Source organism: Palaemon carinicauda, chromosome 9, assembly GCF_036898095.1.
Source record: "Palaemon carinicauda isolate YSFRI2023 chromosome 9, ASM3689809v2, whole genome shotgun sequence".
NCBI lineage: Eukaryota > Metazoa > Arthropoda > Malacostraca > Decapoda > Palaemonidae > Palaemon > Palaemon carinicauda.
In genome coordinates this window covers 135,043,144-135,068,944 of record NC_090733.1, presented here as the reverse complement: position 1 = coordinate 135,068,944, position 25,801 = coordinate 135,043,144, and the positions used below count along the sequence as shown (strand labels likewise).

General features: G+C 41.1%; 1 protein-coding gene and 1 long non-coding RNA gene across 2 annotated transcripts in view; one reads left to right on the top strand and one right to left on the bottom strand.

The window, feature by feature from the left end:
* LOC137647158 (zinc finger protein 665-like) overlaps positions 1-9,645 on the top strand; it is a 59,387-nt gene extending 49,742 nt beyond the window's left edge. The window contains exons 8-9 of the mRNA XM_068380437.1: positions 740-910; positions 8,403-9,645. Coding sequence (XP_068236538.1) covers positions 740-910; positions 8,403-9,625 — 1,394 coding nt within the window. The 3' untranslated portion in view covers positions 9,626-9,645. The remainder of the gene's footprint in view (positions 1-739; positions 911-8,402) is intronic.
* Positions 6,862-19,377, bottom strand: LOC137647159 (uncharacterized). The gene is made up of 4 exons (XR_011045540.1): positions 19,053-19,377; positions 9,411-9,579; positions 8,462-8,531; positions 6,862-8,206 (listed from the first exon to the last, which is right to left on the bottom strand). It is a non-coding gene; the product is annotated as an uncharacterized lncRNA (long non-coding RNA).
* Between the last annotated feature and the right edge of the window lie 6,424 nt (positions 19,378-25,801).

Sequence of the window (25,801 nt, the reverse complement as noted above, 5' to 3'; positions counted from 1 at the left end):
TCATGAAAACCAACATTAATGTAAATACTTTTTGCAGGATAACTCCAAGCATTCTGTAGTAAGAGTGCCATTATGGGGACTAGCGTAATAGGAAAACTTTCATGGTGGATAAATGAAAAGGCCAATTAAAAGGCGAAACAAATATATTTTACAGTTATACTGTTGCAAAGGAAATTTTTATCACAAAGATAATAACAATGTCTAAAGTTTAAGATGAATTCTATTGTGATGTAAATACTTAATTGAAACTAATATTCTAAATAGGAAAGAAAAAACATTGATATAAAAATGAAGAAATGCTTAGTTTTGTCAATGATTCATCCATATTGTATGACTCGAGTTATTAAGTAATTAAGGTAAATATTGGAGCATGATATAGATAGATTTGTTGGACAGCTAAGTGGACAGAAATAAAATGAAAAAAGTTAAATTAAGGGGGCAATGTAATTTAGGCTGAAATAATAGGCTTACTGAAAAAAAATCATTAGTACTGTACCATCAATAGCATTCTAATATTGTAAATATATTCTGCACGTTCATTAATATACCCTATAGGGGTATAGCATTTAAAGAATAGACAGCTTATTTGTAAACTTTATATTAATCGTTTTTGGCATAGCATAGTTTTCAATGTTTCCATTAATTTTGAAAATTATTCTATTTGAAGAAAATTATGGATAAATTTTATGTACTTTAGTGGATACAATAAATTTCTTCATTAATGTTGATGTGCTTTCAGGTGTCCGTCCATATACGTGCGTAGATTGTGGAAAAACTTTCTTGAGTGCCTCTCATAGGAATCAACATCGTCGAATGCGTCACTCTCCAGTGAAGCTGTACCAGTGCTCTTTCTGTGGAAAACGTTTCAAGACTAAAGATTTGATGACCTATCACGAAAACAATCATAGAGGTTTGTACTTTTTATTTCTTAAGAGTACATCTAGTTAGAGTACTAAATATTTTTTTGTATTTTTAATTTCTTGAGAGTATGTTTGAGTCTCAAATACTGTAGTTATTTTTGTAAAACTGTCCAGTTTTTACTTATGATTTTTGTTGCCTAAAATTGGAAAAGATTTTTGAAGTTTAGTTTTGTTAAATATGGCTTTTCCAAACAAATATACAAACCTCTTAATTTTTAATGGCCTACTGATAAGGTATTACTTTTCTTAACGGGCTCTTGGCTTTTTCCATCTGCCCATCAGATATATATATTCATTATGAATTCTTTTACCCTAGTGTTAAGAGGCCTGTTACAGTGTATTGTTATAACTTTAGAAGTTTATCTTTCCTGTTCAGGAAATGAGGGATAAGTTCAGTATACTCTTCCTCAGGGTTTGCATACCTTTTCATACCTGACAGATGTTGGCCAATTTCCTCAAAGGAAGATTCTGGGATCATTATGAGGATGAGTAATGTAGGAATGTTTGGAATTATAAATTTCTATTTATATCTGGTCATTTTCACTTTTACAATTCTAATGGATCTGGTTCCATGGAGGTATTTCTGTTATGCATTTTGCATTTCAGTAGCAAGTCTTCCAAAGACAATTTCTTGTGCTTTCCACATAGATATTGAATCTTGGATGATAATGTAGCAGGTCTGAAGGGAAGTATGCTGGAGAACATCTTATTCTCTGACAATCATGGATAGTCCTCTTCCACTTGGTGGACAATGAGATCCTGAGTAAGCACTGTAGTAGCGCTCATGAGGATCTGTTAGCATAAATGAAGATAGGCACTGCAGCGAGGTTTTCGTCCTGTAATCCACTTTAGAAGTCACGGAAGAGCATTTTCATAAATGAATCTCTCTATATACTTGTAAGGAAGTCTACTGTGTGACGAGATTCATATTTCTTGGATGTGCGCATCACTGTTGGTCAGGAAGTCTCTATTCCGGTGGAACTGAAGAATGGAGGAGACTGTTTGCAACCTAAATGGAGTAACGGAAAAACTGCATTAGATACAGATACGGGAGGAAGACCTTACGTGAATAACCTGCATATGGATCATTATGTGATTCACCTAAAGAGGTTCTGCTTAACTTTCATCCATAGAGGTCGAGCTACAAGCAAATATTGGAGGATGGAGAGGTCGAGCTACAAGCAAATATTGGAGGATGGAGAGGTCGAGCTACAAGCAAATATTGGAGGATGGAGAGGTCGAGCTACAAGCAAATATTGGAGGATGGAGAGGTCGAGCTACAAGCAAATATTGGAGGATGGAGAGGTCGAGCTACAAGCAAATATTGGAGGATGGAGAGGTCGAGCTACAAGCAAATATTGGAGGATGGAGAGGTCGAGCTACAAGCAAATATTGGAGGATGGAGAGGTCGAGCTACAAGCAAATATTGGAGGATGGAGAGGTCGAGCTACAAGCAAATATTGGAGGATGGAGAGGTCGAGCTACAAGCAAATATTGGAGGATGGAGAGGTCGAGCTACAAGCAAATATTGGAGGATGGAGAGGTCGAGCTACAAGCAAATATTGGAGGATGGAGAGGTCGAGCTACAAGCAAATATTGGAGGATGGAGAGGTCGAGCTACAAGCAAATATTGGAGGATGGAGAGGTCGAGCTACAAGCAAATATTGGAGGATGGAGAGGTCGAGCTACAAGCAAATATTGGAGGATGGAGAGGTCGAGCTACAAGTAAATATTGGAGGATGACAAGATATAGAGGATGAGGACGTCAACCTACAAGATGTGGAGAATGAAGAGGATAATCTACAAGATGTGGCAGATAAGGAGGACAATCTACCAGAGGTGGCGGTTGGGTAGGACGATCTACAAGAGGTGGAAGACAATCTAGATGATGTGGAGGACAATCCAGAAGAGGTGGAGGATGTGGAGGACAATCCAGAAGAGGTGGAGGATGTGGAGGACAATCCAGAAGAGGTGGAGGATGTGGAGGACAATCCAGAAGAGGTGGAGGATGTGGAGGACAATCCAGAAGAGGTGGCGGTTGGGGAGGACAATCTACAAGAGGTGGAGGATGAGGACAATCTACAAGAGGTGGAGGACAATCCAGTAGAGGCGGAGGATGAGGAGGACAATCCAGAAGAGGCGGAGGATGAGGACGACAATCCAGAAGAGGCGGAGGATGAGGAGGACAATCCAGAAGAGGTGGAGGATGAGAACAACCCAGAAGAGGCGGAGGATGGGGAGGACAACCCAGAAGAGGCGGAGGATGGGGAGGACAATCCAGAAGAGGCGGAGGATGAGGAGAACAATCCAGAAGAGGCGGAGGATGAGGAGAACAATCCAGAAGAGGCGGAGGATGAGGAGAACAATCCAGAAGAGGCGGAGGATGAGGAGGACAATCCAGAAGAGATGGAGGATGAGGAGGACAATCCAGAAGAGGTGGAGGACGAGGAGGACAATCCAGAAGAGGTGGAGGACGAGGAGGACAATCCAGAAGAGGTGGAGGATAAGGAGGACAATCTACAAGAAGTGGTTGAGGAAAAGGACATTCTACAAGATTGTAGATTGTCCTCCTCATCCTCCGCCTCTTGTGGATTGTCCTCCTCATCCTCCGCCTCTTGTGGATTGTCCTCCTCCGCCTCCGCCTCTTGTGGATTGTCCTCCTCATCCTCCGCCTCTTGTGGATTGTCCTCCTCATCCTCCCCCTCTTGTGGATTGTCCTCCTCCGCCTCCGCCTCTTGTGGATTGTCCTCCTCATCCTCCGCCTCTTGTGGATTGTCCTCCTCATCCTCCGCCTCTTGTGGATTGTCCTCCTCATCCTCCGCCTCTTGTGGATTGTCCTCCTCATCCTCCGCCTCTTGTGGATTGTCCTCCTCCGCCTCCGCCTCTTGTGGATTGTCCTCCTCCGCCTCCGCCTCTTGTGGATTGTCCTCCTCATCCTCCGCCTCTTGTGGATTGTCCTCCTCATCCTCCGCCTCTTGTGGATTGTCCTCCGCCTCTTGTAGATTGTCCTCCGCCTCTTGTGGATTGTCCTCCTCCGCCTCTTGTGGATTGTCCTCCTCCGCCTCTTGTGGATTGTCCTCCTCATCCTCCGCCTCTTGTGGATTGTCCTCCGCCTCTTGTAGATTGTCCTCCGCCTCTTGTAGATTGTCCTCCGCCTCTTGTAGATTGTCCTCCTCCGCCTCTTGTAGATTGTCCTCCTCTGCCTCTTGTGGATTTTCCTCCTCATCCTCCGCCTCTTGTGGATTGTCCTCCGCCTCTTGTGGATTGTCCTCCTCATCCTCCGCCTCTTGTGGATTGTCCTCCTCATCCTCCGCCTCTTGTGGATTGTCCTCCTCATCCTCCGCCTCTTGTGGATTGTCCTCCTCATCCTCCGCCTCTTGTGGATTGTCCTCCGCCTCTTGTGGATTGTCCTCTTCAGCCTCTGCCTATTCTGGATTGTCCTCCTCATCCTGTAGATTGTCCTCCTCATCATCATCCACTTCTTGTAGATTGTCCTCCACCTCTTAGATTATCCTCATCATCCGACACATCTTCAAGTTTGTCCTCCTCAGTAGATTCTCTTCCACATCTTGTAGATTTTCCTCATCCTTCAAGTCTTTTAGATTGTCCTCCTCATCCTCCACATCTTGTAGATTGTCCTCCACAGCCTCCACATTTTCTAAATTGTCCTCATCCTCCAAATCTCGTTGATTATCCTCTTCATCCTTCACATTTTGTATATTGTCCTCCACATCCACATCTTTAAGATTGTCCTCCATATTGTGTAGATTGTCCTCCTCATCCTTCACCTCTTTTAGGTTGTCCTCCTCATCCTTCACCGCTTCTAGATTGTCCTCCTCATCCTTCACCGCTTCTAGATTGTCCTCCACATTTTGTAAATTGTCCTCCTCTTCTTGATTATCCTCCTCATCCTACACATCTTCTAGTTTGTCCCCCTCCTTCCACGTCTTGTAGATTGTCCTCCTCATCCTTCACCGCTTCTAGATTGTCCTCCACATTTTGTAAATTGTCCTCCTCTTCTTGATTATCCTCCTCATCCTACACATCTTCTAGTTTGTCCCCCTCCTTCCACGTCTTGTAGATTGTCCTCCTCATCCTTCACCGCTTCTAGATTGTCCTCCACATTTTGTAAATTGTCCTCCTCTTCTTGATTATCCTCCTCATCCTACACATCTTCTAGTTTGTCCCCCTCCTTCCACGTCTTGTAGATTGTCCTCCTCATCCTTCACCGCTTCTAGATTGTCCTCCACATTTTGTAAATTGTCCTCCTCTTCTTGATTATCCTCCTCATCCTACACATCTTCTAGTTTGTCCCCCTCCTTCCACGTCTTGTAGATTGTCCTCCTCATCCTTCACCGCTTCTAGATTGTCCTCCACATTTTGTAAATTGTCCTCCTCTTCTTGATTATCCTCCTCATCCTACACATCTTCTAGTTTGTCCCCCTCCTTCCACGTCTTGTAGATTGTCCTCCTCATCCTTCACCGCTTCTAGATTGTCCTCCACATTTTGTAAATTGTCCTCCTCTTCTTGATTATCCTCCTCATCCTACACATCTTCTAGTTTGTCCCCCTCCTTCCACGTCTTGTAGATTGTCCTCCTCATCCTTCACCGCTTCTAGATTGTCCTCCACATTTTGTAAATTGTCCTCCTCTTCTTGATTATCCTCCTCATCCTACACATCTTCTAGTTTGTCCCCCTCCTTCCACGTCTTGTAGATTGTCCTCCTCATCCTTCACCGCTTCTAGATTGTCCTCCACATTTTGTAAATTGTCCTCCTCTTCTTGATTATCCTCCTCATCCTACACATCTTCTAGTTTGTCCCCCTCCTTCCACGTCTTGTAGATTGTCCTCCTCATCCTTCACCGCTTCTAGATTGTCCTCCACATTTTGTAAATTGTCCTCCTCTTCTTGATTATCCTCCTCATCCTACACATCTTCTAGTTTGTCCCCCTCCTTCCACGTCTTGTAGATTATCCTCCTCATCCTTCACCGCTTCTAGATTGTCCTCCACATTTTGTAAATTGTCCTCCTCTTCTTGATTATCCTCCTCATCCTACACATCTTCTAGTTCGTCCCCCTCCTTCCACATCTTGTAGATTGTCCTCCTCATCCTTCACCGCTTCTAGATTGTCCTCCACATTTTGTAAATTGTCCTCCTCTTTTTTTATTATCCTCCTCTTCTTGATTATCCTACATATCTTCTAGTTTGTCGTCCACATCTTGTAGATTTTCCTCATCCTTCAAGTCATTTAGATTGTCCTCCTCATCCTCCACATTTTGTAGATTGTCCTCCACATCTTGTAGATTTATTCTCTTCATCCTTCACATTTTGTAGATTGTCCTCCACATCTAGATTGTCCTCCTCATCATCCACATCTTGAAGATTGTCCTCCATATTTTGTAGATTGTCCTCATACTCCACTTCTTCTAGATTGTCCTCCTCATCCTTCACTGCTTCTAGAATGTCCTCAACATGCTCCACATTTTCTGGAATGTCCTCGACATGCTCCACGTTTTTTGAATTCCTCAACATCCTCCACTTTTTCCAGATTGTCCTCATCATCCACATCTTGTAGATGTCCTCATCATCTACATCTTGTAGATGTCCTCATCATCCTCATCTTGTAGATGTCCTCATCATCCTCCACCTCTTGTAGATTGACCTCCACATTTTCTAGATTGTCCTCTTCATCCTCCATTTATTGTAGATTGTCCTCATCTTCTAGATTGTCCTTCTCATCCTCCACATCTTGCAGTTGTAAATTGTCCTCCACATTTTCTGGATTTTCCTCATCCTCCACATCTTCTAGCTTGTCATCCTCCCTATTCTCCATATTTTCTAGATTATCCTCCACATCTTGTAGGTTGTCATCCTCATCCTCCACATCTTCTAGCTTGTCATCCTCCCTATTCTCCATATTTTCTAGATTATCCTCCACATCTTGTAGGTTGTCATCCTCATCCTCCACATCTTGTTGAATGTCTTTCTCATCCTCCATATGTTGCTGAATGTCTTTCTCATCCTCCATATGTTCTTGAATGACCACCTCTTCTAGATTTTCCTCCACTGCTTCTAGATTGTCCTCCTCATCCTCCCCCTCTTGCAGATTGTCCTCTTCATCTTCCACATTTTATAAATCACCTCCACATCTTGTAGATTGTGCTTATCCTCCAAATCTTGTAGATTGTACTCCTCATCTTTCACTTTGTGTAGATTGTCCTCCATATCTTATAGATTGTTCTTCTCATCATCCACATCTTACATTGTTCGACATTTTTTATATTGTCCTCCTCATCCTCCACTTCTTGCAATTGTAGATTGTCCTCCTCATCCTCCACATCTTGTAGATTGTCCTCCACCTCTTATAGATTGTCCTCCGCATCGTTTCGATTGTCCTCCACATCTTGCTCCACATCTTTTACATTTTCCTTATGTGCTCCTCCTACATAGCCAGTTCCAGTTTGTCCTCAACCTTCAGTTTGTCCTCCTACCTCGGCCAAAGAAACTCCTTAATAAAGTTCAGATCCATTCTCCTTTGACAAATGATTCATATATTTAAAGTTTCAAGCTTCCTTAATTACATAAGAACTTGGTCTTTGGATCCGTTGATTTTCTTACTTGGGGCTAGAGGGCAAGAGTCTCTTTCTACCCTAAGAATACATCATAGGATCTATTCCTCAAGACTATCTCTTCTCTGTTGTAAAGGGGTAGTTGTTGTGCAAGCTCTCTCATTTTGTCATTTATGAAGGGATGGAAATATGCTACTTCTTAGCAAGTAGAAGCTACAAAAACACTGTTCTGGCTTGAACTTCTCCTTCCTATAGATTTGACAGATGTCCCAAGGTCCTGGAGGTTCCAGCTACGCTATGTTCTAAGATTCTACATTCCTCAAAGAGTTTTGCAAACCTCCATAGCACTAGCAGGACAGGAAAGCTCTCATTCAATGTTCCCTCTTACTAAGAAGTCTTATAAAGACGGAGACATCCACGCTCAATGTGTGCTTCCGTCATCTCAATAAAGTCCTGCGATGGCTGCTTGGTAGTTTTGTGACTCGCCTAGACTTCCACACAGGACAACTATGCATCTCATCCAGGGTAACAAGTTTGGCATAAGTCTTAAGGAAAATTGGGAGTGACTGGCCCTTTACCTTAATTCTTGTCTCCTCAAGTACCATGCTGGTCAGTTCTGCAATGTAGATCCTTTTCATCAAGCTATGCTGTGCTCACAAGCAACTACTCCATACTGTACTTTTCTTTTGAGTCAGCCATGTCGGGTTTAGATGGTCTGTATGTATGAAAAAATCGATATTAGGATTTATATACAGAATTGAAAACATTTTGTTTAAAAAATTTCAATGTCTGATAGTTTTATAGTAATATAGAAATATGGTTTCAAGAGATTTAATAGACATTTCAGATTCTTTAGTTGTGAAAGTATATACTGTAATATAATTATTTTAAATTTCCTTCTACATATGCAGGTGAGAAGCCATTTAAATGTGAGATTTGTGGCTATGCAACGGCTTACAAAAACACTTACTATGCTCATAGAAAAAAGCATCTTACTGCCAAGAACTCCAATACTCCTGAGACTGAATCTGCAGCACCCTCTGCAAAGCGTACAAGAGGATCGAGAAAGAATGAAGTTTCAGAGTCCAAGGATAAATGCAAGAAAAATATCCTCATTAAACCCAAATTAACAAGTACAAAAAATCAACAGATATCTTCAAGTTCCTCAAAGCATGAGTATTTACCAAATGTTTGTGGCAGTAAAGTTCAAGTTATTTCCCCAATGCCATTTTCATCATCCTCGTCATCATCACCCTCTTCACGTACTACGTGCATTGCAAAACAAGTCAACGTGAACTTTAACATATTCCCACACAGTATTATAAGTGATCCTGATTTTTGTGACACTGCACAATCTATGAAATCTACAGATTCCGATGCAAAAATATATATGGTCAAAGATAGTCTAGGTGGGGATGGACGGCATGTGAAAGGATCCAATAATATAAGTTTGAAGGAATGTACAAATAAACAAACTATTTCCGTCTCAGAGAAAAATGATTGTTCCATTATTCTGTCCAACAATGGTAGATGCTCTATTTCAGAGTGCAAGAGTGTAGACGATACGTTATTACTTATCAAAATAGGAGACAACTCATTTGCTGGAGTTTGTTCAAATCATTCTTTGTCAGAGGACACAGAAATATCAGAAATTAACCTGAACTCTCTTGAAAATTTGACATTAACGGCAGTCGACTCCAAGTGTTTAGGTAGTGATTTGACATCTGAGAATGTTCTTAATGTATGTTCACCTACTCCTAGTAGTAACCCTGTACAAAATTTCATTGCATCATTGAATGATCAAAAATTATTCATGGCATCAAGCAAAAGTGATATTAGTCTAATAGATATTAATAGTATTGATCAGTCTAAGACTTTATTAATGACAGAATGTAGCGAAGCAGACGATATATTGTTACCTTTAGATCAGCTAGAAAACATAAAATCTTCAAGTGGGGTCCACTGTGATGTAAATGTAGAACCAGCCGAAATTGATGTTGGAATGCCAAGTTTATCTAGTCACATTGATGATTCTTTTCATTTGGCCCATATGGAAGTTGTTTGCAGGTTATGTGATGAGCAGTTTTTCTGTATGGATACTTACATTACTCATTTGGAGTCCATTCACAAATAAAAAATATAAAAAATGGTATTGTATCCTTAACCCTTTTTCCCACTGAAAAGAGGTACTGTAATTTAATTTATTTGTCAGTCATTTGAGAAGCAGCAAATGTAGATTTTAAAACAAAGTTCATTAAAATAAAAATTGACAAGGTAAAAAACGGCTTTTGAGAAAAGTGATAAATCTATTTTTGGGTGAGATATCCATGTCGTCCTGATGTACGGTTCCTTTAGGCAGCTTTCTAAGGGATATTTAGTTACAGTGATACTCCCAGAGAATTAACCATAGGTCTCCAGAATTCTAACTCCTGGCGCGAGTATCCTTGATATATCTTTAAGGATATCGCCTAATATCAGGGGACATATTTTTTTATACGACACATAGCAATCTTCACCCCGAATAGATTTTACTCTGAGGGGGAAGAGTGGCGAATAAAGGGGAGCCGTTATCAATGTACCCGGTGGACCCCATCCCTGTACTACTATGGCGCATTATTCCTTGTTGCATTTAAGCAGGAATAACCGCAGATAAGAGTAGTTTCGGGTGGGGTCATTTTAAGAAAGAGGGGTGGGTTCATCAGGACGACATGGCTATCCCACCCAAAAATAGATTTTTCGCTTTGCTCTAAATCCGTTTTTAGGGCTCGTCCATGTCGTCCTGATGGCAGCTTACCAGAGAATTAACTTGAAAGTACTATATCTGTGGGTTTGTATAAGTGCCTTTACTTTGAATGAGTTCCTTATATGGTCTCCTAGACCTTTATATATGACATTACCGTTATTTGTCATACTGTATTCACTAAGCTTGGAACTACTGTACAGTAGCTTAGGGCTTTCTGCCCCCTGCAGATTAAGTGTCGACTTCGACTATAAGGATTCAAAGTCTGTATCTCCATAGGGATGGACGGTAAATATTCGTCTGTAACCGAGATAGCAGCAATAAGACGCAAATATGTTTAGTATTTTACGTTGTAACTAGATTATCAAATGCAGTTACAATCTGGTATGAATCTGATCCGGCATTGAAAACACATCAGGGTCCATATTTTCTCTTGTCGAAAAAATATGTAATTTCATCGAAATTATGCCACTCAATGGAGATGTGAAACCAAATCCGACTGATTCGTACAGATTTTGGAAATGCATGAACACCGTGATGCAACGTTAACTCCACACTGGTGTTATCTGTCAGATATACACCCATATGGAACAGTGTGTTAATCATCGTTGTGATTTGCACTCAAAGGTAAATGTACCCATGAACCCGATGCACTGGAAAGTCCCAAAGCAGTTCACCGTTCGTAGCAGCGCTTAGACAACGGGTATTTTAACACTACCCGCCGCCACCACAACATGTTTTATTTCATGCAATTGCTTCGTATAGTGTAGGAAGAAGTTCCGTGAAGAAGCAATTTTCTTAGGATCGTGACCTGCGGGGAGAGCTGTCAGGATCCGCTCTGCGAATAAGTAGGTGAGCATTGCTCTCAGTTATTATTATAATTATTATTACTAGCGAAGCTACAACCCTAGTTGGAAAAGCAAGATACTATAAGCCCAAGGGCTCCAATAGGGAAAATAGCCCAGTGAGGAAAGTAAATAAGGAAATAAATAAATGATGGGAACAAATTAACAATAAATCATTCTAATAAGAGTAACAACGTCAAAATAGATACAGTATGTCATATATATAAACTATAAAAAGACTCATGTCAGCCTGGTCAACATAAAAACATTTGCTCCAACTTTGAACTTTTGAAGTTCTACTGATTCAACTACCCGATTTGGAAGATCATTCCACAACTTGGTAACAGCTGGAATAAAACTTCTAGAATACTGTGTAGTATTGAGCCTCATGATGGAGAAGGCCTGGCTATTAGAATTAACTGCCTGCCTAGTTTTACGAAGAGGATAGTATTGTCCAGGGAGATCTGAATGTAAAGGATGGTCAGAGTTATGAAAAATCTTATGAAACAATGAAAAATCTTATGAAACATGCATAATGAACCGATTGAACGACGGTGCCAAAGATTAATATCTAGATCAGAAATAAGAAATTTAATAGACCGTAAGTTTCTGTCCAACAAATTAAGATGAGAATCAGCAGCTGAAGACCAGACAGGAGATCAACACTCAAAACAAGGTAGAATGAAAGAAAACACTTCTTCAGAATAGATTGATCACCGAAAATCTTAAAAGATTTCTCAATAAGCCAATTTTTTCTGCAATTGAAGAAAACACAGACCTAATGTGTTTCTTAAAAGTAAATTTGCTGTTGAGAATCACACCTAAAATTTTAAAAGTCATACAAATTTAAAGAAACTTTATCAATACCGAGATCCGGATGTTGAGGAGCCACCGTCCTTGACCAACTTACAATCGTACTTTGAGTTTTGTTAGGGTTCAACTTTATACCCCATAATTTGCACCATGCACTAATTTTAGCTAAATCTATATTAAGGGATTCACCAACCCCAGATCTCATTCAGGGGATGGATTTAGGGATAGATTTTGATCCTGAGGTTTCGCGTCGGAAGAACTGTCCTTCCTTGAAGACTGAAGTTCTACGAAGATAGACCTTAAGACACTCTACTGGGCATAGAGTGACATCTTCCTTCAGTGGGCAGATTCTCCAAGGACCCCTCTCTTGGTGGGCAGCTCGTTCTCGGCCAGAAGGTCAGGATCAGGAAATGGATTCAGTTCTCCTGTTAGGAACTGAATATGGCCTACATCCCTGATAGGGCCAATATTTCACGAACTCTATCCCTTAAGGCTATTGCGAACAGAAAATAGACTTTGCGTGTTAGTTCCTTTAGAGTACAGTACAATCCGTATTGTTTAGGTTCGAAGCATAGTGCAAGACTTTGACCAACGACCATGTAATGGGCTTTGGAGGGGTTGCCGGCTTGGGTCTAGTGCATGCTTTGGCACCTTAAAGAAGGTTTCGCTTATGAGGTACGTCTCAAAGGCGTATAGAAGAGGTCTAGTCAGAGCCGACTTACACGTGGTTATCGTAGTGGAAGTCAGGCCTTGTTCAAGTAGCTAAAAGAAGAAAGCGATAGAAACCTGTTGAAATTTCTGTTGGTCCCCTTGTTTTCACAAGAGTTACCCCTTTCTTCCAAAACAATTCACATTGTCTCTGGTTGGACTTGACTTGTACTCTACAATGAAGTTGGCCTCATTCTTCGAGATCCCAAACTTTTTGTTCGCTGCTAGGGCGAAAAAATCATGAGATGCAAGTTGTTGGTTCTCGAGGGTGAAATGCAACAGTCAACTTCTGCACCAGTTTGAATAAAACTGGGTACAGCAGAGGAAACAGCTACAGTTTCAATTCTAGAACTAGAGGAAACCAATTGTTTTTGGGCCATTTGAGGGCCACTACAGGAGCTGTTCCTCTTTAGGATCTTAGCTTGTCGAGGACTTTTAGCAGGAGATTGGTTGGTGGAAACAAATTTAATTCCATCCGTTCCAGTCAAGAGACATGACGTCTATCGCTTCTGCTTAAGGTTCTCGTAAGGGGCTACATACCGAGGTAGTTTCTTGTAGTCACTCGCTGCGAAGAGGTCGATCGGCAGTTCCAGGACTTTTATCGAAAATAAAGGAGAATGAGTCTGCGTCTAGGGACCATTCTGTCTCTTATCGGCTTTTGCCTGGATAGAGCATCCGCCGTCATATAGTGGAACCCTTGAAGGTGAACTGCTTGATAAAGGCCATCTTCTCTTCCTTGACAGGCGGAAGATGGCTAACATCACGTGATTAATGCGAGGTGAACTCGAGCCTTGTCGATTTAGACATATTACTATCACCTCGTTGTTGAGGGCCAGTCTGAGGTGGACTGTTCTGCGAGGGGATAGTCTCCTCAACGTCAGGAGGACTGTCATAGCCTCCAAGATGTTGATGTGAAAGTTTTTTAAACTGGAATGATCAATTTCTTGCCCTTTCATTTTATGCGAATATTCTTCCAGGGAGGCGTCAGTGTGTATCACCACTGATATTTGTTGTGGTTGCAAGAGAATTGACTGTGCTAGGCTCTTATTCGTTGACCATGGCCTTAATAGCGTGTGCAATAGGGACGGTGTCAACCTTGTTGATCTCTTCGAACGTTTGATGCGTATCTTCTCCAGACTCCTGACGCATCCTTTAGCTGTGCTTCTAGCACCGGGTCTGTCACTACTGCGAATTGGAGAGAGCCCAGTACTCTTTCCTGTTGGCGTCTTGAAATACTCTTGCGTTGGATTAGTCTCTTCACAGATGCCACTATTTCACTCATCTTCTTTAATAGAATGGAGAGGTGGTGTGACTCCAAGTTCCCATGGATTCCTAACCATTGAAACTTGTGAGCTGGAAAAAGGAGAGACTTCTAGCGATTGATCTTGAAGCCCAGTTGTTCCAGGAACTGGATCACCTTTCCGGCCGCTTGCAGACAAGTAGTCTTAGATGCTGCCCGCACCAACCAATCGTCCAGGTATGCTACTGCTTGTACTTTTTCGGAGCGTGGTTGCTGGATGATCGTGTCCGCTAGCTTTGTGAATACCTTTGGGGCTATGTTTAGTCCAAAGGGCATGGCTGTGAAGACGTCTTTTGTCTTCTGTAGCCTGAATCCTAGGTAGGAGGAGAAGGGGGCGACCGACTGGTAGGTGCCAGTAAGCACGTGCCAGGTCTATTGAGACTGTACGCCCCTTTTTGGTAGAAGGGTCCTTATGTGTTGCTATGTAAGCATCCGGAACTTGTTCTCAATGAACTTGTTGAGTGGAGACAAGTCTAGAATGACTGGGTTTGTCCGAGTCTTTCTTGGGAACACAAAACAGCCTTCCCTGGAATTTTGATGGACTTTGCTTTTCTCATTACCTTCTTGTTCAAGAGTTTCAAGGTATATTCTTCAAATAAGGGGGTGGAGTGTTGGAAGAATTTTAGAAAAGTGGGGTGGATTTTTGTTCCATGTCCAACCATGTCCATTCGTAATTTGGCTGTGGACCCATGGATCAAAGGTCCAATGATCCCGCAAGTGGAAAAGTCTGCCTCCTACCTGGAACCTCTCATTGTTTAGAGGTACCCGAGGACTTTTTTCCGTGACCACGTCCTCCTCTACCCTTGGGGGGTTTCCGGAGGATCCTCTTTTTGGGCCCTTACCTTTGTAGGGCCGAAAGGTGGTCGAGTGCCTTTCAAAGCCTGGATTAAACACAGGTGAGTGGCTACCAGCTGTTGAGAGACCACCTGGAAGGTGGTTTGCAGCTGGGCTACCATTTGAGGCACCATGGTCATGGTCACGGTCGGAAATTGTGCAGTTCTAATGAAGATTTCCTCTTTGAAGACATGCCCCACTTTTGGAAAAGGTTCCTATTCTCCGTGGTGGCTTTGGCAATGACTTCTTGGACCACTTCCTGTGGGAAAGGGTCTTCGCCCCAGATACATGATGAAATCATGTTTTCTGGGTTCGTGTTTCACCGTTGTTGTGGCAAACACATACTCTCCTCAGGTCCTCTTTTGACCTGGGAAAAGCATACAAATCCATCACAATGGTGGGGTGTTATTTAATGCCTGCACACATTTCCAAGCAGTTCTGATGAGACAGGGAGGCAAGACTATCCTTCGTCTCCTGTTCCCTTCTCAAAAGATGGTTTGGCAACTTTGGAAGGTTCTCATTAAACTGCTGGCCTGCTATCTCCGGATCCAACTTCGAGACAGAGAAGGTTAGATGTACCTCTTTCCACTTCTCTTCGCAGGTGGGCATAGCTAGAGATATGGTTTGCATTTCTCTAGGATTGGGCAGGGTTTGCCCTCTTCGACTGCTCTCATGACAGTCTAGGGCTTTCCCCGAAAGGGGGAAGGCTCTGGAGGAAGGAGCAATGAAGGTTGGGTGCTTCTTGCTCAATGCTGAGACTTTGGAGTTAGTATATACGGCTCCTTTCTGGGTCTCGGTAAGGATGGCTTGTGCCTTGTCATGTTCGAGGACAATGACTTCCTTCGGTACAGTCTCCTCATGGAATGTAGGTTCATCTCGCAGTCTCACATATCAATCTGGGTACACTGAAAGCTGGGCCACAATTGAAGCTCTTCAAGGGGATTGGACCCCAACTTCTCGGAGATATAAAGCTTCCCATTCAACATGGGCATGTGTTCCGTCTACCTCCAGGGGTTGGTTCGGAGCAGTGAAGGAGGTCAGATATTCTAAGGGGCTTAGCGGAGCCCCTGGAAGCGCCAGGGCGTTTCCTTCCCTGTACCTCTCTCTTCATCTCTGAGATCTTGCTTATTCTCCTCTTGTTCCTTCCGGAACAGTGTCAACATCTGCTGGATCGACTCTAGGAGCGTTTCGCTCCTGCCGACCTGTCTAGCCAGTTGGGGAGTTGGGGCTAAAGAGGTCGACGGCATAGGTTGATATGCCAGCACAGCGAGCTGAGGGACCCCAGTCACCGTTGAAACGGATCCTTCTTCCTCCGTGGGTGGTTGAACCACTCCTTATCCAGGGCCTAATTGCAGTAGGTCCTGTCCGGTGTCAATGGACACCTCTGACATCCGATCTTGGTGGATGCCCAAGCCTTGCAGTGCCTTGTTGATATCCGCGTCCACTGTACGTTGGATAGAGGGAGGCTGGACCTGTACCCGAGGCACAAACGTATTTGATTGAGCCTTAGGGAACAGTAGGCACTTCAAAAATTGTTAGGTAGGTAAGGTCCCGGAGAGTTCTTCTGGAAGCCTCATACTCGGCTTTGATGGGTTTCCCTTGCTGTATCCCTTGACTCCATAGTGTCAGGGATATCTTTTACAAAGCCATCGGTCAGCAAGGTCAAGCGATTGGAGTGACCCTTCGGGGCCCAGAACCTCAGGGATCCAGATACGAGGCAGCAGGGGGCATGAGACCTGTACATCATAGGCCCACAAAGTTCTTTCTCTTGTGGTTGCAGAATACAACTTTACCCTTCACCAATGGCTCCTCCTGTAGGGGAGAAAAAGGGTGAAAAGAGTACTCAGTTGTTTATACACATGATTTAGTATTACTTGCTATTATTTTTAATAGCTTAGGATAGTAAGATAGAAAAGAAGAAGGAAAGACACTTATCCGTTTCCTCTCCAGGCAATTGCTGTGACCTCCGTCATTATTAATATTTTTAATTTCCTTTTAGGGAAAATACAGAGTGGAATAACTCGTATGTAGAGCCGAGTCAGTGAATATTTACACTAACTCCACCACTTTTAGAATATTAATACTGCACGCTAATAATTAAGTATCCCAATGATCTAGGATTCATCAGGATGTCGAAGGAATACTTCACCTCAACATTTTATTCGGTCTCAGCAATAGACTGTGAAAGGATACACAGAGTATGTTGGAAAGATTTATACTACTGTATCATTGTACACTGTAGTTTTCTAACTGCTGTATTGTTATACTGCAGGAATACTAGCTACTGTATTGACATATAATGTAGTTTTACCGGTATACTACCGGGGTTAGGCTAGTGCCTGGCAGCACTAATTGATAGGGAGAGAGAGAGGATGGGAAGGACGACTCCATATTATTATAGTTTAGTACAATAATTAGGAGTGTAGGGGGCTACTGCTTTCTACAGACTTCCTGGAATGGGAATTCTAATGGAAGGGGAGGAATACATTGATTCTAGCTTCCGTTCAGTCACAAAATCTGTTGCCGGCTGTACTGCCGGTTACAAGGTTTGTGGATGGCAGTCCAAGAGAGGACTGAAGAATTCTCAACAGTATGATGGGTTTCCCACCGGCAGCCGGCAGGGCCGGCTCAACCTTTCCCGAAGCTTTGCTTCCGTTAGGTAGTTGGTCGAGGCGGTAACCTAACCGCCGTTTGTAGGAACCCGGCCGGTAACCCAGTCAACCCGGCAAGCGGGGATGATTGTAGAATACTGGCCAAAGGAAATTTGTGACGGCTAGGCCGGCACTAAAGGACAGAAGGGGGAGGGAAAGGGTCTTATATTTTACAGAGGAGAAAGGTGGCGGCGAGTATGCCGTCTACTTCTCTGCTGTAAATCAAGGAAGCCTAGCTTCCTATACCGGCGCCGTCATGGGCAGCAGGGGAATAACTATTCCCCGCCGGTGACATTGCCGGATATAAGACGTCTTCTAGTTCACAAGGGAGAAAGGAGGCGGCAATTATGCCGTCCACCTTCGGTTGTAGACTAGGGAAGCCTAGCTTCCTTTGCCGACAATGTCATAGCCGGCAGATGAATAAAGATTCCACTGTCGATGACAGTCGGCTACAAGACAATACATCCCGAGTTACTGTCATACTTCAAAGCCGGGATACTCACCGGCAAAGAAGATCGACAGTAAAACACTATCCATGTCAAGCCGGAGTTAAGTACTCGTTGGCGATGAAGGAAGATAAGGTTGCCACCTGGGATGGTGGCACTCAGGGGGGAAGAAGGGTTTATCCTCTTTTCTCTAAAAGAGAAGCGTATCGAATTATATCAATAATTCTAGAGGATATATATGTCCCCGACCGAATCAACAGAAACAATATTAGAGGTTAAACAATGGGATTAACGTTACTAACGTATACTGTACTAAACGGGTTAGGCTAGCCTAACTCGAGTGGGGACCACGGCTACGAGTGATACCACCAAGACCCTATCGTATACGAAAGAAAAGTTATAATTGGAAGAGGAAATATTACATGTGTATATGCAATCTTCACTGGTATAATTTTGCCTAACTAGCTAGAAATTTCTTTATAGCTAAATACCGGGAGCGTCGCACTACTAACTAAATAATTTCATTTATGGCGTGCGACAGCAGTCTCAAGATGGCCACCTCCGGAGATGGCAGTGCTCCACTCAACACACCTAAATTATGTTAATTTAACTGTGAGAAGGGAAATATAAAATTATACACAGGAAAGATTAAATACTCAACTTTCCAGAGGATGAAGATGCTGGAGATTGCACGATTATATTCCTTGAAAACAGTAACAACACCGAGAGAACAAGGGAGAGCACCATGCTTAAAAGCTACGTTCAAAGGAATAATCCGCCGTAGTAGTACAGGGAGGAGGTCCACCGAGTACCTTGATAATGGCTCTCCTTCGTTCACCACTCTTCCCCCTCAGAGTAAAATCTACTCGGGGTGAAGATTGCTATGTGTCGTACCAAAAATACGTACCCTGATATCATGCGATATCCTTAACGATATATTAAGGATACTCGCGCCAGAAGTTAGAATTCTGGAGACCTATGGTTAATTCTCTGGGAGTATTACTGTAGCTAAATATCCCTTAGAAAGCTGCCTAAAGGAACCTTTCATCAGGACGACATGGCTGAGCCCAAAAATACAGAAAGCTATTTCTTTACTATAGATTACCAATATTTCTTTACAATAGATTACTGAAAACTTATTCAGTTATGAGAAATCTTACTGCATGGGGCCCTATAGGAGGAATAGTGCCATCAGTACTGTAGTGCGCAGTAGTTATTACTTACAGATCTTTGCAGTATTCCTTTAGCCCGTAAATGCACTCGCTACATCGATTTCTACTTTACATCTGTTCCACAGGTTTTCTGCCGTCAGTACTGTAGTGCACAGTAGGTATTACTTACAGATCTTGTGCAGTATTCCTTTAGCCCTTAAATGCACTCACTACATCTCTCTACTTTCAATCTGTTCCTCAGGGTTTCTTCCCTCTAGCTATTCCATCTCTAGTCTTTTACTTCATATCGAAATGGTTGGGGTTTCTGGAAGTTGCACTTGAACGATGCCTCACCGGCCCAAGCGCTGGGCTACATGGCTCAAATTAAATTGAATCCAACATCTGTATTGCATGGAGAAATGGTAACAAGAGTTAGTTTGGAAACATAACATTGTTTAAATATATTTAAAAAATAATTTACTTTTCCTATGTACAGTATACAAACTAGAGTCCTTTATAATAGGGAAGGTCTTCAGCAGAGCTAAAATCACTCAAACTTCCTGGAATACTCGCAAAGCTAAATAATGTTGCGTATATTTCCAAGATGTTGGAAGTATAGACATTCCTTCACTGACCACAATACTCTGTCGCCCAAGTGCTTGCTCCACACCTTTGACGCATGCGAGAAAAGTTGCATGTTCGGTTGTGGGTGGTCAAGTGGGATTCTCTTGGCAAGGTTTTCCTCATCCAGCCACCAGGAATATCTATTTGCCTCCTGTCTCACTTGTTTAAGATTTTATTCAGGATCTGTGGCAGCTGACACAGTTATCCTTCAAACACCATTGGAGGTATCTCTGGTCAAGATTCTCCTGTAAAACAAGTTTCTTCAGCTAGGAAAGTGACTGCGAAGCTTTGCCAGAGCTGACCCGGGAATACTGGATTTGACAGCAATGGTTGCACTACCTCTGAGCTTGCCAATGCAAGTTATGTAAAGCCACTTGCTGCTGCCATGACTTGTCAACATGCCCATATACTAAAAGTTCTGCTTGGGTATGTAATTCAATTTCTCCAAATTCATCACAATCCCCAGATCATGACAAAATTGAAAAGCTAATCTCGATGTTGTGGAAAATGCCTCTTGGAGGCCAGATTCAGCCAATCATCAAGATACACCAACAAACACATGTTGTGTGACTGGGCCCAAGCTGCTATCCAAATGAACTATAGAGTTACCATTTAGGATGGAGGAGGAGATATACCGAGGCGACTAATGAAGTTACAGTACTGTACTTTAAAGTATGCAACCATCCGATTCACTGAAAGCTTAAAGTTTCCTTTGATGGAACTCTGTAAAGACTATACAGTTTCCCTCCCGAGCTTCGTTTGTCGAACCAACTAGTTCAGGAGAGGTTAATATCTGGCTTCCAGCCCCCACTAACTTATCTACAAGTAAATGTCTACTGTAAAAGTTCCAAAACTTGACTCAAACTATTTTAAGCACATACTTTTCCAACATGCCTTTCATGTCTGCCAGTAAAGTCAGGGCTATTGGTGATGTGGGTGGATCATTAAAGGGCTGACAGATGTAGTGACAGCCATCTCAAAAAGGGGTAGCAAGTGCCCATCCTGCAGGATGCTAAATATCCAAGACTTTGCTCCATTCCTCTGCCAGGTTGCTCAATGGTGTGATAGCCATCTCCTTAGTCATGGCAGCAAGAAAGGGGAAACGTTGACATCATGGTCTCCATCTTCCTACTTATCTGACCTAAGCAGGTTGTGGCCCTTGGAAAGTGTGCTAGCACACAATCCCTTTGAGTGGACGATGAAGCAAGCACTCCCAATTGTCGTCTAAAGAAAGTCAAAGCAGCTTCCTTTAGCAGATTCCACAGGCATGGCCACACCAAAAGGTTTGAACACCAATTGTTCTACCGGTAAGTGATTAACTAGATTACAGTGTGCCAAAAACCATGCCCTTGCAGCTAATGTGTGTAGGAGTAAATGTACCGCTTACCAAACCAAGGGTTGATGACAAAGTAAAATTGCAAGCAGGGGGTTAGCCACGGAGAAGCAGGGACCAATAAGTGAATAATTAAGGGGTAAATTTGTGGACCAACTAATTCATAAATACAGTAAATTAAGAGTGTCTGTCGTCACAATTGACATTGCTTGAAAGGATACCCTAGAAAATAGGAGGGAAAATTCCTAGCTTCTAATTTGAGTGGCAGGAATGGTGTGTCGTTCTACAAAGGCTACCTCCATTGATCGTGTTCATTGATCATGTTCATCTGAAAAGACAAAGTTACAGAATCCGCATGTTTATTATAAGTTTCTCAGTTCACTCCAAGATTTGTTCAAAAATTGAATTTGGCAACTGCTTATGAATTTCAATCTTAAAGTCATGAGAAGCACGAACAAAATATTCATCATATTTTCACAAGATATAAACTGCAATATCAGGGTCATCAGATAATTAATTATTTCCAAAAGGAAATCCATCATAAATTTTAATACCACCAGATCCAATATTCTGAAACAGAGGTGCATAAATAAAAGTTTTGGGCCGAACCTTTACTCAAGACTGCACCAAGTATCTATTCCAGGATCTCCAGCTTGCCAGGCAGTTTTAATATTAGTAAAAAGAAAGAGTGGATATTTCTCCTAAAATAAGACTACAAGCAGTGTCTGATTAACAGTCTATTTCCACAACGACTGTTGCTCCTGGGCAGCTCAGCAGGTTGTGGGACAGATGATATCAACGACAGATTGGCGACCTTTAATAGTATTGTGCCTAAAGTAGACTAAAGATGAAATCTAATATGACAGGCTCCTTATTTCAAGGTTTGAACCTCTCACGAAGAAAGAAAGTGTGAAATTAGTTCTGCGGGTTAAACTTTGCAAGCAAAATATCCAGAAGACCAAGTTGTAATCAAGGGCTAGAAGGAAAACACGAGCAGCTCCACAGGGAATGCCGGAATTGCAAACCAAGTTCATTCAAAGAAGCAGTTGTTAGAGTACTGTATTTATATTAGTAGTTGCTGAACTGGACAGAGTTACGATAAATTGACAGAAAAACCAGAATAAAAGGATATTAACCCCTGCAAACCAAGTTCATTCAAAGAAGCAGTTGTTAGAGTACTGTAGTTATATTAGTAGTTGCTGAACTGTACAGAGTTACGATAAACTGGCAGCAAAACCATAATGAAAAGGATATTAACCCTTCTAAAACTGTTGATAGAACCAAAAGGACAGTAAGAAATATAGGTGGAAGTTACTATAGGACAGTAAGAAATCCAGGTGCGAGTAACTATAGACCAAGATGTAGCTGTTTAATGGCTCACCGATTCATGCTAAACCCAGATGCACAAGTGTCTGACAACTGAAGTGGAAGACTATGAACGACTGATACCCGAGAAGCAAGTTTGATTGCTCAGCCATGTTCTGTATGGAAAATGAACAGAGTGGCAGGACACAGGAGTCAAGGAGTGGTTGCAAGATCACTTGAAGGCATAAATATGGCAACATAAGCTTGACAGGTTGTCAAAAAACCTGAATGGACAATTGAATAAGACTCAGAATCTATCAATTATAGATAATGTAGCGGACATTTAGCTGAAATCTAGTTTTGTGGTCATGTACTCTTATATATGGGCTTTTAGCGGTAAAATTTTACCTCGAACTAGGGATAAGACATAATTACCATAATTAATTGTTATTTATTAGCCAGTGGCTAGCCCCATCCATCAAATATACCTCTATGTTCTGTGAACATTTTATACTTTTGACATATTAAGTTATCGTATCTGACATTTTACAAGTACCATCTTCAAGATAAAGAAAACGGATAATCTGACACTCAGAGTATCAGAGAAAATGGTAAAATTATATGGGATACTAAAATAAACATTTCATGGATATTTTGAAGAAAATTTCAAAATAAACAAGTCAGAAAATGTTTGCCTACAGGCCCAAAAGCACTGGCGTAAATTTATATAACTTTATTTTCACCAATAAACCTATTTCATGAAAAAAACTTTGAATTATGAAATATAAAATTTCTCCTAGCCAAAATTGTAAAAATTTGAATTTCAAAAATTTGAATTTCCAAAATTCAAGTCAGAGCCCATATTGTCGTCATGTTCCTTAGTGTGTTAAATTTGATGTAATTTTATAGATGAATATGTAGAGTATAAATATCAAGTCAATAAAACTATCCAAATTACATACAAATATGAAAAAGTAATCAAACGTTGCGATACGGGGAAATGTAGAAAATGTTACTAAAGTGTTTAGAATAAGTTATTTCAATTGCAATAAAATACGACCATATGCCTGAATAAGTAATCTTCCGAGAAATATATAGGTATATAATGTCAATATTTATATATATACGCATCAGACGTTAACAAATTGTAGTTTTTCAAGTTTACAGTTAGATTATGCATACGAATAAGTTCACTTCAACTTCTTCGGTGACCTATTTAAGTTACCGTGTCTGTGCTGGTGTAATTTTATAGCTAAATAAATGCATATTAAATCGTACGTCTGTAAAAAAAATATCAAAAAATATCAAAATAATGCTATATGGGAAAAGACAGTGTTGAAGCGTCAGACCTATTTGGAGGAATAACTATTCTAAATACAATATATATTTTTACCATATAGCTTATTAAATAAGCTTTCTACTAATATGTAAATTTACATAAGGAGTGAATGTTTTGTGAGCGTAAATGATATCAGAAATTGAACACCAAAATTCTCGTTAGCTATCAAAATTTACCTCGGGATTACGAAAGCAAATAAGGGAAGATCATTGAAACTTAAGTGGCGACTGTTATATACATTAGCGTGTTCATATTGACCTCATTTTACAACTAAATACATACATGATAAATCTTACAATAATACAGATTTCTCCAAAACATATACAAACATGAAAAAAATGGATTAAAATGTAGCAATCATAGAATAAGGAAAGTAGGAAAACTCAAACAAATTAACAATAATAAAAAAAACTAACGTCACTAACCTTTTATCATGATCATTCTCTATTTTTATTTTTGCTTCTCTTTAAGAGTAATTTTGGATGATCTTGTATTCTTATACAGGGAGGAAAATGGGTACCTTTTGGGTTATTTCCTCATCCTCAGTCCCACATAGACGGATTTCGGCGTAGAGGACCAGAACTTATGATTTGTGTGGTATTCCAGAAGCAGAGAGATTAACCTTGCATTTTGATCACTGGAACGCAGTGTCACGCTTTATGCCATTTATAAATCACACAAGACACCGCTTCTGCTGAAAGGCAACCTCCATTATCTTGCTTATAGTTCATAGGCTTAACCATACCCTGATCGTGAATGGTCCTCTGAGAGTCAAGAGCAGGTTGACAACCTCTTCAGGAGGTGCTGGTTGAATTAGATAAGGAGGAATCGAATCCCCCACTGTACATTTTGGAAGAGCAGCACACTATGGAGAATGGTGACAACCGGGAGGATCATCAGCCCATTCGTCAGGAAGCAAAGAATGGGTCGAGTCCATCATGGAAGTCAGAGCGTACAGAAAGGGTCACCCCTGAAAAAATCAGCCCCCAAAAAATTCAAGGACATAAAATTCTACAATAGTAACATAGCTACCTGTGCTTAGTCATAGCCTAGCAGACATAAGCTAATAGTAATATAGATTGTTTAACATATAGGATTGGACAAAAGTGGTCATTGGGTAAAGACAAGAGTAATCTATATCATTTCTATATCAACTTATATCTTTCCTTTATATTCAAAGAATTTCTGAATTACTGCGAGCAATTTCTTTGTATTATTGGTTCAGTTTCTGAAGATCGAAAATTGTGTTCTTCGTGTTGGCAATTCAATGATTTTGGTATAAACAGTCATGAAAATGAGATTATATTCAGCGCATGTTTTGGGATGATGAAACTAGATTCATGTCATTCTCCTCCGTGGTCGGGATCAATCACAGTTTATTGACCAACTTATAAAGAAGCACATGACCCGGTCAATAAAAGGCAAAATGCAATTTTAACAGTATGGTTAAATAGTTTCTTCTATATGGAAATTGAATTTGGGTAATTTCCCTTTTGATAGTATGGCAAGTTGCATCATTATCGTTATCATTATCATCATTATCTTTATCATTATCAATATTATTATTACTTGTTAAGCTACAACCCAAGTTTGAAAAGCAGGACGCTATAAGCCCAAGGTCCCCAACAGGGAAAATAGCCCAGTGAGGAAAGGAAACGAGGAAAAAATAAAATATTTTAAGAACAGTAACATTAAAATATTATTATTATTTGCTAAGCTACAACCCTAGTTGAAACAGGACGCTATTAGCCGAGGGGCACCAACAGGGAAAATAGCCCAGTGAGGAAAGGAAACAAGGAAAAATTAAAATATTTTAAGAACAGTAACAACATTATTATTATTTGCTAAGCTACAACCCAAGTTGGAAAAGCAGGACGCTATTAGCCGAGGGGCACCAACAGGGAAAATAGCCCAGTGAGGAAAGGAAACAAGGAAAAATTAAGATATTTTAAGAACAGTAACAACATTAAAATAAACATTTCATATATAAACTATTAAAACTTAAACGAAACAAGAGGAAGAGAAATAAGATAGAATAGTGTGCCCGAGAGTTGAAAAGAAAATTAAGTAATTACTTTCTTTTACAAAACCATTCGGTACTTCTACAGCAAAATGGAAAATCTTTATGAACAAAAGGTTTAAGCCTAAACCACGAAGACAACTCATATGAACTAGTGCTTTCCAACGATGTAGATTTTAAATTATATTAAAGATAATTTAG